The sequence below is a fragment of the Penicillium waksmanii genome, assembly GCF_028829765.1.
Source record: "Penicillium waksmanii strain IBT 27052 chromosome Unknown utg000008l:1.0-5622682.0:1.0-5626561.0, whole genome shotgun sequence".
Classification (NCBI taxonomy): Eukaryota; Fungi; Ascomycota; class Eurotiomycetes; order Eurotiales; family Aspergillaceae; genus Penicillium; species Penicillium waksmanii.
In genome coordinates, this window is record NW_026643254.1 from 777,377 (window position 1) to 793,614 (window position 16,238).

At 48.6% G+C, this 16,238-nt stretch overlaps 8 protein-coding genes across 8 annotated transcripts; 4 read left to right on the plus strand and 4 right to left on the minus strand.

The window, feature by feature from the left end:
• Positions 1-1,593: 1,593 nt before the first annotated feature.
• Positions 1,594-3,125, plus strand: N7481_008642 (uncharacterized protein; the record flags this gene model as incomplete). The annotated part of the gene is made up of 4 exons (XM_057267861.1): positions 1,594-1,986; positions 2,054-2,564; positions 2,625-2,753; positions 2,833-3,125. 4 exons carry the CDS (start codon positions 1,594-1,596, stop codon positions 3,123-3,125), a joined length of 1,326 nt encoding a protein of 441 aa, XP_057118538.1.
• Positions 3,126-3,862: 737 nt separating this feature from the next.
• Positions 3,863-4,822, plus strand: N7481_008643 (S1 family peptidase; the record flags this gene model as incomplete). The annotated part of the gene is made up of 1 exon (XM_057267862.1): positions 3,863-4,822. One exon carries the CDS (start codon positions 3,863-3,865, stop codon positions 4,820-4,822), a length of 960 nt encoding a protein of 319 aa, XP_057118539.1.
• Positions 4,823-4,960: 138 nt separating this feature from the next.
• N7481_008644 (uncharacterized protein) lies at positions 4,961-5,200 on the minus strand (the record flags this gene model as incomplete). The annotated part of the gene is made up of 1 exon (XM_057267863.1): positions 4,961-5,200. The coding sequence occupies one exon, from the start codon at positions 5,198-5,200 to the stop codon at positions 4,961-4,963; it is 240 nt and encodes a 79-aa protein (XP_057118540.1).
• A 56-nt stretch (positions 5,201-5,256) lies between these two features.
• N7481_008645 (uncharacterized protein) lies at positions 5,257-6,980 on the minus strand (the record flags this gene model as incomplete). Its single annotated transcript, XM_057267864.1, has 3 exons — positions 5,257-5,495; positions 5,542-6,316; positions 6,372-6,980. The coding sequence occupies 3 exons, from the start codon at positions 6,978-6,980 to the stop codon at positions 5,257-5,259; spliced, it is 1,623 nt and encodes a 540-aa protein (XP_057118541.1).
• Positions 6,981-7,785: 805 nt separating this feature from the next.
• Positions 7,786-9,038, minus strand: N7481_008646 (zinc-dependent alcohol dehydrogenase family protein; the record flags this gene model as incomplete). The annotated part of the gene is made up of 3 exons (XM_057267865.1): positions 7,786-7,874; positions 8,041-8,139; positions 8,189-9,038. The coding sequence occupies 3 exons, from the start codon at positions 9,036-9,038 to the stop codon at positions 7,786-7,788; spliced, it is 1,038 nt and encodes a 345-aa protein (XP_057118542.1).
• Positions 9,039-9,701: 663 nt separating this feature from the next.
• N7481_008647 (uncharacterized protein) lies at positions 9,702-10,335 on the plus strand (the record flags this gene model as incomplete). The annotated part of the gene is made up of 2 exons (XM_057267866.1): positions 9,702-10,151; positions 10,306-10,335. 2 exons carry the CDS (start codon positions 9,702-9,704, stop codon positions 10,333-10,335), a joined length of 480 nt encoding a protein of 159 aa, XP_057118543.1.
• A 614-nt stretch (positions 10,336-10,949) lies between these two features.
• Positions 10,950-12,035, plus strand: N7481_008648 (uncharacterized protein; the record flags this gene model as incomplete). Its single annotated transcript, XM_057267867.1, has 1 exon — positions 10,950-12,035. One exon carries the CDS (start codon positions 10,950-10,952, stop codon positions 12,033-12,035), a length of 1,086 nt encoding a protein of 361 aa, XP_057118544.1.
• Positions 12,036-13,181: 1,146 nt separating this feature from the next.
• Positions 13,182-14,205, minus strand: N7481_008649 (uncharacterized protein; the record flags this gene model as incomplete). The annotated part of the gene is made up of 2 exons (XM_057267868.1): positions 13,182-13,845; positions 13,913-14,205. The coding sequence occupies 2 exons, from the start codon at positions 14,203-14,205 to the stop codon at positions 13,182-13,184; spliced, it is 957 nt and encodes a 318-aa protein (XP_057118545.1).
• Between the last annotated feature and the right edge of the window lie 2,033 nt (positions 14,206-16,238).

A 16,238-nucleotide genomic window follows, 5' to 3' on the forward strand; every position in this document is an offset into this window, starting at 1 on the left:
AACTCATACCCGATGAGTTTCTCGGTGAGTCGCACAGCCCAGCTCCAGAAACGCCAGAAATAAGGGGATCGAGGGGAAATGCGGAGTCTGGAGACATCGAGACAAGGTCTTTCATCACCATACATATCCTGCGCGGTTTCTCCAAACATTTCAACTCCCCCCTCCCTGCCCTAGCAGATGTACCTAGTCCGTCTAAACCCCAGTGCACATTGAGGCAACTCCCCCTATACTAGTACATACTAGCACTCTCATAGCACATCGTCATTCGGCATCCGCCCGAAGCTAAGTCAGCTCGGTGGCGCCGCCACAGCCGGCTCTTAGTTGTTTGTACGTCACTGCAGAGTCTGCTCAATAAAGATCGCCCCCCACTAGTAACACATAGAATTTAATAGGTTGCTCGCACTGTCACAGAGTTCCCGTTCGAGAAGGTCTTAAGGACAATAGTTTGTTTTCGGGGGCACAGCTATCAGAGTTTTACTTGTGGGGAACCCCTGGATGCGCCTCTCCTGAAAGGAATGTCTGCCCAAGCGCTGAGTAATGGCGGAGTAGTTCTTAGCCCAATCCTCGTGTTCTCAAGAACGTGGAATAATCTACGGAGTAGCGCCTACGAAGTACGGGCATGATGGATAACACACAAACTTGGTACAACCGATCTTACCGCGCGGTCTCGAAGGAATCCGACCGCGCCGAGAAAGAACGTGCCTGTAATCCCCGGCTGGGAGATGCCGGCTTCTTTATTGGTGCATTATGTCTTCGCTACCAACAGTTGTAACCTTGGTCTGGCCGAGATCGAATCGGAAGAGCAGGGGAAAGTATCCAAAATGCCATCCTTGGTATTTTCCAGGCATCAACAGGGCACTCAGGAAAGACGCCGAATTTAATGCTTTCGACCGAATGGCAGCCGACAAACCTGTGGTTTAACGGTCGTAGGCGAAGGCGAAGCATGTGACGCGTCTTGGATCTCCATCCGCGGTCGCAGCGATTGCAGTGTGAGGACTAACCATTCTGTATTCACGGAAATTCTCTGCTATGTACTCCGTTCTCCCCACGATCTCGCCTAATAGCCGGAATTTCAACCCGAAAGAATGCCATAAGGTAATGCATTTCTCTTTTTTTTATCTTTTTCCCCCCGCTCCCCACAGCACGGCCACGGCGACGCAGCCTTGCCCCGTCGAGCAACCGGGCTTCGTCTTGTGAATTCTTCCGCCCCATCTCCGCATACTGCAAGCTTTTTGTCCGGATCGGGGGTACGGACTACGGAGTATGTATTAGAATGCTAACTGGGATCGATATTGAATTTTACCTTTCGTCAAGCCATAATCAAGTCACTAGCCATCTTGACATCCACTTGCTTCCGCAATCAATCTGGCACGCCACCTATCTACGTCCCCACTTCTATGCCCCAAACATCACGGAGCCGGCGCTCGAACTACCCCAGACATGCACGGCCACTATATCAATTTGATCTCCAAATGCATAACGGAGGTGTACCCGTTCCCTGTAATTTCTTTGGTGTAGATTCCAGCAGCTTAAAATCGGAGATAAGATTCCCAATTTCGTCAACTCAAGGAACGCATCAATTGAACATCAATCATGCAGTCTTTCGCCATCCTGCTTCTCGCCGGTCTGGCATCTGCTGCCGTATCTCCATATGGTCAATGTGGCGGTGTTAATTACTCAGGTGAAACCACCTGCCAGTCAGGATGGTCCTGCCAATATCAGAATGATTATTATAGTCAATGCTTGGTTTCCACCAGCAGCACGAGTACTACTCTTGCGACGACCACAAAGACAACTACTACTTCAAAAGCAACTTCAACTTCAAGCGCCAGTAAGACGACCACTAGCGCATCTTCTACTACCTCGGGAACATCGGTTGGAACGTCAACAGAATTTGTCGGCATCGAGGGCCTGAACTTCACTATCAATGGCGAGCCTGGGTATTTTGCTGGATCCAACTCGTATTGGATTGGCTTCTTGACAAACGTGAGTAAATTCTATCGTTGTAGAAAGAAGAAGTCAAGACAAACTCACTGATTATATCTCCTCCTAGAACGACGATGTAGATCTAGTCTTGGACCACATGAACGAGGCAGGACAGCGTATCTTGCGCATATGGGGCTTCAACGATGTCAATACTGTTCCATCTTCGGGTACAGTCTACTACCAGTTGCTTAAGGACGGTGTTGCAACGATCAACACAGGGTCTGATGGTCTCCAGCGACTCGACTATGTCGTCGCATCCGCGGAAAAGCGCAACATCAAGCTTATCATCAACTTTGTCAATAATTGGAGTGACTATGGCGGCATGGCGGCATATGTCACGGCTTTTGGAGGCTCCCAAACCACATGGTATACCAATGAAGATGCGCAGGCTGCCTATCGCACATACATCAAGACAGTAATAGCGCGGTATAGTGATTCGTCAGCGATCTTTGCCTGGGAATTGGCAAATGAGCCTCGCTGCAATGGTTGCGATGTTTCGACGCTCTATAACTGGATTAAATCGACTTCAGCATACATCAAATCGCTTGACTCGGAGCATTTGGTTTGCATTGGTGACGGTCAGTCAATTGGTCCCCACATTTTATTAGTCTTTCCTTTTTCTTACTGACTCCTTACAGAGGGCTTTGGTCTTAATGTGCAATCCGATGGAAGCTATCCTTTTACATACGGCGAGGGCTCAAACTTCACCATGAACTTGGCTATTGATGACATTGACTTTGGAACATTCCATCTTTACCCTTCTAGCTGTAAGCACCCAGTCTTGGCTGCCCTTCCTATTAATGCTTATATTTTCTCTTCGCACGCCCGGTATTGACATGATCATAGGGGGCACGACTAACGACTGGGGGAATCTCTGGATCACCGCCCATGGGGCTGCTTGCGTTGCAGCGGGCAAGCCCTGCCTCTTTGAGGAATACGGTGTTACCTCTGACCATTGTGCAGTTGAAGCTCCTTGGCAAACGACAGCTCTACACACGAAGGGAATTTCAGCAGATCTTTATTGGCAACTGGGGGACACACTCTCTACTGGTCAAACTTCCGACGATGGCAATACCATTTATTATGGGACGGATGACTATACTTGCCTTGTGACTGACCACATTGCAGCTATCGGTTGATACTTGGAATATTGGAGAATTCAGGCCAAGAGAATGTATACCTGGGTACTAACTATTAAACTGGTCCAGAGGATAGTATTAGGTAGTATTTTCCTAGTATTACAAGAAATGCAGCGTATTAGTACATAGGGCATGCCGCCCAAAGGTAGCATTGTTTTTCCAAGGTTTTTTCTTTTTTTTAGCTAGTCTCTCCAGGGCTATTCCAAGGTTGCCACCTAGGCAGTGGTTCTTGAGTAGGTAGTACTGGTAAAACCTAAGAGTACTAGCAACACAATTTAATCAATTCATTTTGGAATTTTCACCTGGGCAAATTCAAGTTCGACCTTGGAAGTCAAGTTCAAGTTCCCGAGGTCCAACCCTTGGAAGTTCAAGGTCTAGATTCAAGTAGGTGCTGAAGGTGTACAATATATATACTAGTACTAGTAGCACTATGCCCCACGCCATCCACAGGGAGTGTGATTCAAATCGGAACCTTCCAAGGTTGAAAGAGCCAAATACAATGAGGAACTTGAGCTTACAAGGTTGAATAATCCCTTTGAGTAGAGTCCGCAAGTCCATCTGGCTCTTTCTTACTTCAAGTTGAAGTTGTACTAGTATTTCTTGTATTTCTTGTGGTTCAACTTTTTGTTGTGGCTGCATCACGTGATGAAGTACATCGCGTTCTCCAGGGATGCCCACTCGACAAACTTGGAAGTGTCAAGTTTGCTTCCAACAACCTTGGAAAACACCCCGATAATATGCTTCGTCGGCTGCGATCACACGCTAAATCATCGGAACTAACAACAAACAGCCACTCACCTATTCATTTTGTCCCAGCTTCCACTCCGAGCGAACCAGGAATCATTTTCAACGAATCGCTACCTGATCTCAATAGCACCGAGCTTCAGGTTCTACGACAAAAACAGCAACGACTACGAAATTCAACCCCATCCACAGTTGACTTGGCCCGTGAAATAAGTCCACAGGCAGTGCGCGCTCTGAAATCCACGTTGATATTCGGTCAAGCCGAGGCAGGTACAGCAGTGTGTATCGACGCAAGAGGCTGGATCATCACCTGCGCGCACTGCTTCGGTGAAACGCGCCAAGAATGGCAAACATACCGACGGAAATGGCTGCTATACTACACCGGGCTGGCGGTGCAAGTGGAATGTCGCGTCTGGGACCCACGACGCGATCTCGCGCTGGCCAAGGTCATCCGCGTTGAGATGGAGCAGCCCCAGCCGGGTGATGCCGACAGGCGATGCCCCATCTTCAGCCATATCTCCCCCGCAACAATACAAGACCCCACCGCATCGATATTTTGTATCGGACAACCCGGCGCAGACGACCTAGAGTCAAGTTTGCCCCGCAAGACGGCATACGACCTGATCGAGGTATCCGAGGGTCGGCTATGTGGGCTGATTCCCAACGTTGATCCACATGACAACTCGGAAATTGGCGTTCTCAAACATGATGCCTGGACCTACTGGGGCCACTCGGGGGCACCGCTGTTAAGGTCATCGGATGGGACTCTGGTCGGACTGCATTCCTCGTGGGACGATTCCACGGCCATGAGGCATGGCGTCCCGTTGGTTGCGATCCGGGATTTTCTAGAGGCAAATCTTCCGGCTGGACCGCCTAGACCCGTACATCTTCCTATTGACCTTGTCGGACAGTCCGAGTCCGATGCTATTGTTATTGATAGTAGTTCTGAGTGACCTGGTCACCGGGAGTTCTTTGCAAATGTAAAGCCGAAGGACTGTAGATCTATGCATTAAATGACAGGTATATAGCTATGCTTATGTACATCTATAACTCCGCGTAAGCTACCTCAAGCTACGACCCACATTGGGCTTTCAATGGCGCATCTGGTGGTGAGGATGTTGCATGGGAATGGGCGCCTTGGAGAGATCGAAACGGGTGAAACGGGCGAGAGTCGAGGATCCTAAGAGCGCAAGGCAAGTCGAGTCCGAGTCCGATCCGTGGAGATCCGAGTGCTGCCGTGGGAGGAATGGGCCGTGAAGGATGGTGCCATGGGTCGTGTGCTGCTGTGGTATGTTATTGCGATGGCGCTGTGGTTTGCGGTGGTGCTGCATTGGTGCGGTGCATAGGAGCGATTGGAGTAGATGACTGGGCGTTTTTTTTGCTTGATTTATGGGCTCTTGGTCTTGGTGACCTCCTCAGTTGCGTCAGGGGTCGAGTCAGTCATCGAGTGGTTATCCACCGCGTCAGTAGGAGGTCCACGGTAGTTGTTGTAACCCCAAATTCCGTACCAGACGGCGGCGATGACAACAGTTCCGAAGAAGACCACCGAGGCGTAGTTCATGCTATCCAAAGTGACCTCCTTCAGAGTTGGCATGCAGAAGAGGGGGATGGCGAGAATACTCCAGCCTGGGATTGTTAGCTTAGGGACTGAGGGAGAGGCGTTTCCACTTACCAAGAGCAAAGACGTTGGCAATCAGACCAAAGATGCCGAAGTTGAAGCTGCCGTTCTTGATATCCTCGCGACGACGGAAGATCAGAGAGACGGCGATGGGGCATGCATAACTCATGGTCAAGAAGATGACACCAACACCGGAGAAGGCGTTGTAGGCAGCTTGGGAACCAAAGTAGATCAAACCGAGGCAGATCTCGACGACCATGCTGAGGACGAGGGCATTGAAGGGGATGTCCAACTTCTTGTGGACAGTCTTCCACCAGCCAGAGCCGGGAATACCTCCATCACGGGCAAAGGCCCAAGTGCAGCGCGAGGTAGCGGTGACACAGCCGATACCGCAAATGAGACCGAGCACGAGCAACGGGATCATCAGACAGAAAGCTCCGACGCTACTGCCAAGGGCATGCTTGAAAATGACGGGGGTAGGCTGGGATTCGTTCAAGATATCGGCGATCGTAGGCATGACGAAGCAGAGGGGAATCAAGAAGAGCAGACCGGCGATGAAGTTGATGACGATAGTGCCAACCATGGCCTTGGGGACCATAATGGCGGGTTCGCGCACCTCCTCACAGAGACTGATGATCATTCCAGTAGCCGAAGTGGCATAGGCGGCTTGCAAGAGACCGATGAAGAATGACCAACCAGCAGGCCAGCCAGCGTTGGCTTCGAAGCTGCCAAATACCCATGAGGCCTCCCGGCGGCCTTCCTTGGCGACGACCAGGAGACAGATGATGATACAGACCATACCGATGATGGTCCAGAAGATGGCGAATGTCTATAAAGTGTTGGATTAGTATGAGTTGGCACGAGGGCTGGGAAGTAGCAAGTACCTCGATATAGGGCAGATACTTGTTCCCAAAGGCCGAGACGGCGTGGGTCAAGAGGGTGATGGCCAGGAAGATCAGGAAAGTCTGATAAGCCTGGAAATCCGATGTGATGCCGTTGCCATTGGCATCCTCAAAGACATTGAGGCAACCGATAAAAAGCAAAGTTGTACCGAAGTTGACAGCCAAAGTAATGGTGATGTTGCCAGCAACATACGACCAGCCACAGATCCACGAGGCGACACGACGACACCAGAGAGGCGACAGAACAAATGTTTGGTAATAAACACCACCGGCAGTTGGATAAACCGAGGTAATTTCAGCGAGGGAGATGGCGACACAGAGAATCAAGAAGGAGACGAGGACCCAACCCCAGATAATATTGGCGGGACCACCGGCGGCGAGGGGATAGTAGAGGGTGGTGGAGAGACCGTAAGGGACGGAGGAGAGAATGAAGCACATGAAAGTAACCTGCCAGACCGAGCGATTGCGTGCAAGTTCAGGCACGTAGCCCATATCCTCGAGGGTTCGATCCGCATTGCCCGTGTTGGCGCCGCCAGTTTCAGTGGCGACGGAGACGCGTGATGAGCGGCGCATGGCGTCGACAATAGCCATGTTGGAAAGGCAAGAGGAATTCAATTATTGCATATAGAGTATAAGTAGATTTAGAGGTGGTCGGGGAGGAGGAAGGGTGAATTTGTGATTGTAAGTGCAAGAAAAGAGAGTGTTGAATGTAGATAGCTGTATGGTGGGCAGAGTAGAGTAGAGATAGTCGCGAAAAAAAGAAAAAGTAAAAAAAAAAGATCGATTCGAACGGATGCAAGCCACGCTGGAGAGAGCCAATTAGAATAGGATTATCCTTCAGTTAGCTCCACAACTTCGAGAAACGGGCAAAGTGGATCGTTTCGTCCCGGGATGAAGCAGGTTAACAGGATTTTGCGGAAAGGCCCCGAGAAAAGGGAGATTGGAAGGATCTGAGACGCTAGAGAACTGAGGCATTAACTGTATTTTCTAGATCGAGAGAACTCACGGAATATTCTAGTTTACGACTACATTGCGAGATTCTACACGTCTTTACACTTCTATTCGGTATGATGTCAGTGCGCCACGCTCATATTGCTGGGTACTAATTATGTAAATGGCAAAGTCTAACTACGCGAGGTTACAACCAACGGAACCCTTTCCTTTTGAGGCCTTTTGCCTTCTGTATCCCTCGGAAGATAGAAAGTCCCGTAGTCGCCTTGGGGGGCCGACGCTAGCCTCGTGTCCATCCAGCAAAAACGCCGAAGAAGCTCCATAGTGGAGATAGGGACAAAGACGCGCATGAAACGGACGAGAGAGGACGGGTGAGGAACGAATCGAGCAGGTCGGTGTCGATCGTAACCTACTCTGTATGTACTCCGGTAGATAAAGTCAAAGGTCAAAAGTCAATGGCCACTTTGAGTGCGCGATGTTGAGCAGCATTCCTAAAGGTGTCAAACGCAGCTGTGCCGTTGGAAATGGGGAAGTCTATGATTATAGAATAGTATTAGTGACCATTGTGAAAACTGTAGCAAGTAGAAGTATAGCAGAAAAGAGCAAAACATGAGTACGAGTACTCTCTTCTCCCTTCTCCTTTCTCTCGTCTTCTCTGCTATACTTGAACCTGGAATTAGGGCTTGGCTGGGTTGCTGACTGTGCGTGACCAAACGAGAAATCTCCAATTGATTCGTGGCCACCAACGTTAACAATTTCCCGGTGGTTGTCGCGTTCACAAGCGACATGTGGATGCCTGCTGGTCAGCACGGATATCCTACTTGGAATTACTTCAAGGAGTAACTTACTGATATTCCGATCCCAAAGCCGGTCCAAGTTGAGAGCCGCCTGTTTACCGTGGACGCCCACGTTGGCAATGCGCCCGCCTATCCCCACCAATTCCTGGGCCAATGCAAAGGTTTGAGGGATTCCGACCGCTTCAATTACCGAGTCGAACCCCTGATCCTCCGTCAGACTGAGTAGCTTCTCGCGTGCCCCCTCCTCATCCGCCTGAACCGTCTCCGCCCCGAGCTCCCGCGCGGTAGCTAGTCGCGCCTCATCGCGATCGACCATCACAATCAACGCTGGTGTATAAAGCTTTGCCGTTAAAAGCGCCGCAATTCCCACCGGTCCTGCCCCGATAATCACCACCGATCCACCCGGCTGCACGTTCGCACCAAGCACGCCCACCTCCAATCCCGTCGGCAGAGCATCGGACAAGGCCACTGCGGCCCGTGGATCGATCAGATCAGGCAATGCGTGCAGCGAAAGTGTCGCGTGCGGCACCCGGACATACTCCGCCTGCGTTCCATCGATATGATGTCCCAATACCCAGCCACCGGTCTGGCAGTGCGCCGGGATGCCTTGCCGACACCGCTTGCAGGCTCCACAAGAAGTCATACAGGATATAACGACGCGTTGTCCAACCTCAAAGTTGTGCACTGCCGAGCCCACTTCCTCCACTATACCTACGCCTTCGTGACCGAGCACCAGTCCTGGTTGAGCTGTCGGGACATCTCCCATAATGATATGGAGATCTGTCCCGCAGATCGAGGCGTGCATGAGGCGTATTACTGCGTCAGTTGGTGCTTGGAGGGCTGGTTTGGGCCGGTCCAGGACTTCGATCTTCCCGGGTCCGGTGTATACAAGGGCTTTCATCGTAGACTCGACGTGTAGTACGCAACGTAGATTATATGCGTAGTGTATAGGGGATGGGGTTTACTTTGCTAAGATGAATATTCCACCGGATTTATATTCGACGGGATCTTCAGTTGTGAACCAGCCGCAACAATCTCATGTCGTGCGGGGTGATATCGGATCCGCATGGAGGTGGGGGTTAGGTTTGATGCGGAGATGCGGAGAGGCGCATACTATTTCACAACTCTCCTCAGTTAGATTTTTCGTACAGATAGTTCAATCCCAGAAGAAAAGTGAATGGTCTATGGGAGTTTAATGCACCACATTTCATGGTCATGTTCTTCCGTCAATTTCTTTTGCAGAAATGAGGTAGCCAAGGGATATGTCGCCCGATAGATTTTGAGCATCCTTTTCGTGGTACCGCTCAACGATCCGTGGTTGGCTTGTCCGGAAAGGCCAAACTTGATCTCCTCCGTCAGAGTACTAGTATTTAGAGACGATACTATTTCGATGTCATGACTTTGTCGGACTGTCAATTTGGACGCGGTCCCTACTCTCTTATTCCCTATTATATTGTACCTGCCATTTAGAACCTTCGCCTTCATACAATACTCTCTCTTACTTGGTTCCTACACCCTACTGAGCAGAACATATATACACAGCATTTCCGAGAAAGAGCACACCATGGCACGCGAAGCCATTGTCACGTTAATCATCGGCAAGACTGGCAACCTGAAAAACAAACGTCAGACCAGTGAGCCCGCCATGGGCAACTACTTACCCGACCTGGATGAAAACTCAGCGCCCGTGGAACAAACGGAGGAACAACTCACCTGGATCAGAATACATAGACAGGAAATTCGCTCTGGCCATCGAATCATCGAACGTGAGATGCACATCGGCGCCCAACTCTTGCACTACGACCACGCTGAAGAGCAAGGGTTGGATACATCCTCATCCAAGATCCATCAGCTGCAGATTGAGGTGTGCAACCGACAACTCAAAGCACCCAGAGGCGACTTCATCGCACATTCGCAGCGAATCGTCAAACTGGAAAGGGCAAAGCCACCCGGGCGACGAGTCCGCGAGTATCTGTGGCAGACACAGCAACATCAGCGCCGCACATTGTGGAAAGTCGGGCGGATCTTTTGTCAAATCCGGGGAGGTTGCTGCTCGCGTGACTGTGGTTGCTGCAAACGATCGCGGAGGACGATACATGATCACTCTGGCCGGATCCAATACTTGAATTGCAATCGAAATTGCTGCTGTTGTGTTCGACATCGTACAGTGGTGGTATCGGGTTCTCGGTCCAGTTTAGTAGCTGTTTCGCCGACTGTCTCTCCAACCGGAGAACCACCTTCGGATACGATCGCGGGCGCTTGCGTTGAGATGGATGGGAGACCAAAAATTCCTTTCGAGCGGCTACACACTTGACAGTGGCAGAAAAGAAGGATGTTTTGATGGATAATTTATGACATTTTGAATGGCTTGTATTAATACTGGTAGTAGTACAATACTAATCTGTTTCCACATCCCAATGTCCCTTGCTTTCCACTGAGTACTAGTATAGATAGTAGTACTAGAAGGGATCCTATTCCGATTAGACCTGTGCATGGGAGTCCCATTCCCATAGGTCCCATAAGATTACTGCTTATAACTACTGCATAATACGGAACTAGTATCGGCGCTTGCCACACATGCGACTTCAACGCGTCGGGCATTGGAACGGGGTACTGATATTTTACCCTAATACCGGAACCACCTTAACCCGTTAGTCATAGACCTCCAACCGAGAACCAAAAAATGGACATAGGGGCTTCAAGAAATAGACAAATCTTTCATTTCCAGTTTGCTTTCTACACACAACATGCATTTGTGATTATCTGGAAATTACGTCTTTTTTTTTTTTCTTCTCTCCTATCACACATCGAAATGAGCCTTTCTCAGCTACCCACTGAGATCCTGTGGATCATTTCATCCTATCTTTTGCGCCAAAGCGACATATACGGATTGGTTCGAACAAACCGTCGTCTGTACCAAGAGCTGATAAAGTCTCTGCACTATTGGAATGCTCAGTACGATCATGGGTCGGCGTTCCCTGTTGCTGCCGAGTACAATCTCCTTCCGCAACTTAGAAATATCTTAGTCGGATTAGATCTTGCCCGAACTAAATCTCACTCGCCTCCCCAGCCAGGGACCCATGTGCCCCATTTGACCCGACGTCAGGGAAACCTGGGTGTTGTGAAAAGGGACCGGGGCCGGAAAGAAGAGGAAAGAAGATCAGATCCCTACTGGGAGGACATCTACACTCATCCTCTTCTCTCGCGAGGATACTGCTTTATGAATATTATCAATATTCAGCATGCCCTAGCGATAGGTATTAAGGCTGGACATAAAGAGGTTGTTCAGGCTCTGTTAGATTTTGGTGCAGAAGTCAACTTCTATCGTGGAAGTCATACTGCAAACCCACTTCCATCAGACTATACCAGCATAAGATGGCATAGCCAGGAAGTTGACATTGACAACCCACCATTGTTTATAGCTGTGCAGTATGGACACACTGAAATGGTGAGTAAGTTACTCGAGCATGGTGCTGATCCACAGCGATACACCCCTTCGCCCTTGTACCGCGCGGTTGAAGATAATCATCGGGAAATCGTTTCTGTTCTACTGAAAAGGGATATGCGATCCCAGAAATCAGCATTAAAACTTGCTACATTACGAGGGAACTACTTAATGGTTGAATTTCTTCTATGTAATGGCTTGAATGCCTCAGAGTATGGGAATGCTAGCCTACATGTTGCTGAAATGAAAGGTTACAAGAACATGGCTAATTTACTGAAACTTCATGGTGCGACCATTGATACACTCTCCGATGGTGACAGAGAGAACTGGGAAGCAGAGGAAAGAGATGGCACCGACCGCCCCATCGGATATGGGTGGTGCTCTGGTGCTCCTGAAGAAGGGTATCCTGATGACTCTTCAGACTCTGAGTCTGAAAGTATAAATTCAATGTGAAAATAAATTCTGGAACATGTGCCAGTGACACATAAGCTCCCGTTTATATTGATGAATAGGTCGTAGTATCATGATATTATGAGTTTTTGTAGTCATGCCTTTCTATCCGAACAGGCAATAGGGTGGATGTATTTCTTTTCTTTCCGAAAAATTCAATACGCATATTGCCCGAAGGGGTTATAGAAAGGGGCCTTATCGAGATAAAGGAGAGAAAAATAACAAGCGAGAGAAAAAAGAAAAGAAACTACAGACTCCGTACAAAAATAGGTATTGATGGAAGTGATTTCTCGGATAACATCATAGTACAGCCGAAATATTACAACACACCGTGTATTCTGCGTGGATTTTTAACCTTTGCTAGGCTCCAACGTTGTAATGGTTACTAAGTTGTCAGGCTAGAGACCTGTGACTAGGCAAGGATATCGAATAGTAGAGATCAGATTGGACAGTTGGTACATAGACTGATTCTTGAGAAGATCAAGGATCCTGAATGCTTGTGGGATCTTAAATAAATTAGGGCTCTGGTGTATATCGATATGCAGGTGACTCAAAGGGGATTCGTCCATGAATCGGCCTCGAAAGTCCGGGCTATCGCATACTCGAATCCCGTGACAGTTCTGCAGAGTAAGGCTAGTAATCAACTGCTTCTAGTATTATAAAAAGATATTAAAGTATACATCAGAAAAGAAATAGTAATAAAATACTTCTGATTCTTATAGCTTTCGGATAGGATAAGATCAAAGAGCTTTTATGCAAATAAATTATAAAAGAATATACAGCAAATTTGCTATAAAAAAGTATTAATATAGGTATAATGAAACCGCCAAAATTACAAAGAAAAGATTCATCATTTTACACACCCCCATAGGTACTAAAAAGGGAAAGGTGCGTGCAATAATTTATGAAATAAATGGGAATTATGTGGGTCCCATGGGATGGGATAGGATTAATATTTAGTCCCATGGGTTCTTGGCAAATGGGGTAGGATTCGATTATTACTCCCATGGGTCCCAGATGCACAGGTCTAATTCCGATGGAATTGCCCAACGGTGAGTGAGATTAAATCTTTGTTTACAATAAAACCATTATATTCTAGTAGTATCGAGTTGTGTCATCAAGTTGTTGCCGCAAAGTGTTGGAATATCCTCATCTTGCCCCAGTGTTAGTGCTAGACCTAACTGGGGAGCCTGGCAGCTCCACAAACACTTGAACCTGTGTTGGGTTTGACGCTTGTGAATGTGGAGTATTATAATCTGTCTTCCTCTCAGGCACAGGCCTGGAGTCCACCTCCTGGGCCGTTTCGGATGAAGCAGGGAGTTCCGCCGGGCCTCGAAAGTTTTGGCCACCTTCATTCGCGTTTATGAAGCCCGACTCTACTCCCTTACCTCTTCGCGAGCGGAGGAAGAATAATATGGCGACAAGGATGAGAAGGATACCAGCGACCGCACAACCAACCCCGACGCCGACCCTCGCACCCGTGGACAGGCCGGATGAATCGGATGATCCCCCCAATATTGTTTCTCTTGTCTGCGTGGCTGCCGTGGCTGATGTGATTCCTGAACCAAATGTCGGTGCGGCAGTAGTAAGATCAGTCGCCCTCCATCTCAGTTGTACCCCATATGCATTGATTCCATCCACACCTCCGGTCATATCGGCAACCTGGGTCCCAGTTGACGTGATTTCGAGGTTTGTTTGAGTGAGAACTAGATTGGAAACGTCCGTGGTATAGTTGTAATAACACGCTTCGATACTGTGCCAAGGTCTCCAATTATCGTCAGTGACACGTTGGACGAATTCCCAATTGTTCCCGCTCTGTCTTAAAGATTGTATACACCGATTAGTTCTCGCTTTGATTTATATGAAACGATTACACTCACGTATAGACAGGGCAGCATGTTGCTCTCGTTTCGCCACCCGCCACGAAGTTTCTTCCAGTCGAGTAGCCCTCGGGACAGGCGAGCCCGGGTGAAAAATATGATTGTGTTGTCCAACCCGACGGCATGCATTTTGCGGTATTGTCAGGGCCAAAGTTTATGTATTGGGTGAAGTTGCCATTCCAGCGACCCTGAAGCACCCAGAGCTCGGAGGTACAACCCTCTGGCGGAGTGAACGTTGTTGTGAGAGGGAGCGGCACCGCCGTCACACTTGGGATGGTATCAATGGCTGTCATAGCATATCCCTGCTCCTAAGGACGCGAAAATTGGGCGAATGGACGACCGAGGCCCTAAGAGTTAGTAGGTGACGAAGGTTGAAGAAGGGACCCGCGAAGAAACGCGCCGAGTCAACAGGGGAAATGGAGACTGTCACGTCGAAGAGGAGGATTTCACAATTTCAGCAAGAGGCCCCCCGGGCCCTTAGCGCTCCCTATTGGAGAATAATTGCGAGTGCGAGGCCGATAATGTGAAACCGACAATGGCCCTGGGGCTACCATATACATCAATTCCGGGGCCAGAAACGCGAAGGACCTCTTGGCACAGTTCACTAGGTTGCGCGATTGTATTTCCGATGCCATGAAAACGCCCTTCAATTTTTGCTCAGAAACATCATTCCCGAATTTCACACTTCAGTTTTGAATTTGCTGTCCAACTTGAACCAGCCTAAGTTAAATGTTAAGTGAAGTCTACATCCTCGTTTTTTGAACAAATCCACTGTCCGTGTCAATTTGAATTTCCCGGCTGTGGAGATATCCCCACAATATATCTCCCGATAAGTGAATATGGGCACAAACCTTGGAATAATTGATCAGTGAGTCGCATCTATTGTTGAAATTACTCCACTTTCGCTGCACCTACTAATATTGTACATCATAATAGAAAAGCGTGGTGGCAGCTATGTGCGCCTTGTAAGAAACTTAGCATCAAAAGCCGCATTATCGGAGTTATGCTTATATCGATTTGCGTTTTCTCCAATCTCACCTTGGATGGAAGCTGAAACATGTGCGCCGCCGTCCGACCCACAACTCGCAAGGCTTTGTGGGAGAGGTTGGCAGTGCCTCCGGTAAGCAGATAAACCCTTGCATAGCATAATTCCAGTGCTTGGTTAGAACCGCTTCGTGTTTCTTACCAGTTGGGTTGCAAATTTAGTATTGAAGTAGCAACCCATATACCAGACCGAAGTCACTCCGTTTCAGAATGAACTTGGGTATCTATTCAAATGTCAAGAAGCTATACACAAGGATGTGGTTGTCCCCGTTCCTCCTTGTTCAAATGAGCACCCAATTTCGGTCCATTGGTTCGTATGCGGAAAGAGGTATTGCTTTTAATGAGGTAACAAAATCGCCCTACTCCTTCCACTTAACAGGTAATGTCTGTGTTTCTATGGGAGCTGTATCGATAGTGATTTCCGTGCTGTTGAGAGTCAACTAAATGGCCTGGGATTACATGCTAACACACGTACTCCGTACTTTTGAAATGCCCTTCAAAATCAACTTTATCAGATCTACCATTTTCCATTGGGGGTCATGAATGTTGGTGGATATAGCCGTAGCTCGAAGTTTGGCCTGAATACTCGATCTTCTATTGAGTGCATAATTTTGTATTGATATTCGCCATTGAATAGGCATTGAATTAGTGCGGAATGTTGAGCTTCTCGATGCCAGGAAAATATCGACTCGGGTTGCATGTAATCTTCAAGGGTTGGACTTTGAGACTCTTTTACAATCGCCAGATCTCATATAGGCAGCATGTTATCTAACTCACTTCGATTGTTAGTCAAATATAGCCATATGGAATTTCCCGGTCTCTCGAGGACGTGTCACCTGACATAAAGCACGAGTCAGCTGGTAAACTATCTTGGATATGATTTGCGATAGGTAATTTGCCTGCTCAGGTGGTCCGGACTTTTCTTCGGCCAATGCAGGGACATTGCTGATTTTCTTGGCTTGTGATTGTGCTTTACCCCCCATTCGTGTTAGACTCTGAGGCATTTCCCGTCTGGGCAGCGCCTCGGCCTCGTGTTGCTGATAAAACCAACCTCCCATTGGCAGAAGCTCACAATCTGCCATGCCCTATCCCTTTCTTGTCCTAGCGTCATTTAATCTGGCCGCCACCACCACCAAATGCTGCCGTTGCTTCGATCCCTGCATTCTACTTGAATGCTGATAAGACGAAAGGATTTTTAGAAGCCGTCGCTTGCGCGCTCGGTTACCAGACTTTTTAATAGACTGCGTGTCGCATATTTGCCGGTCCGGCCACCGGTCCGGTC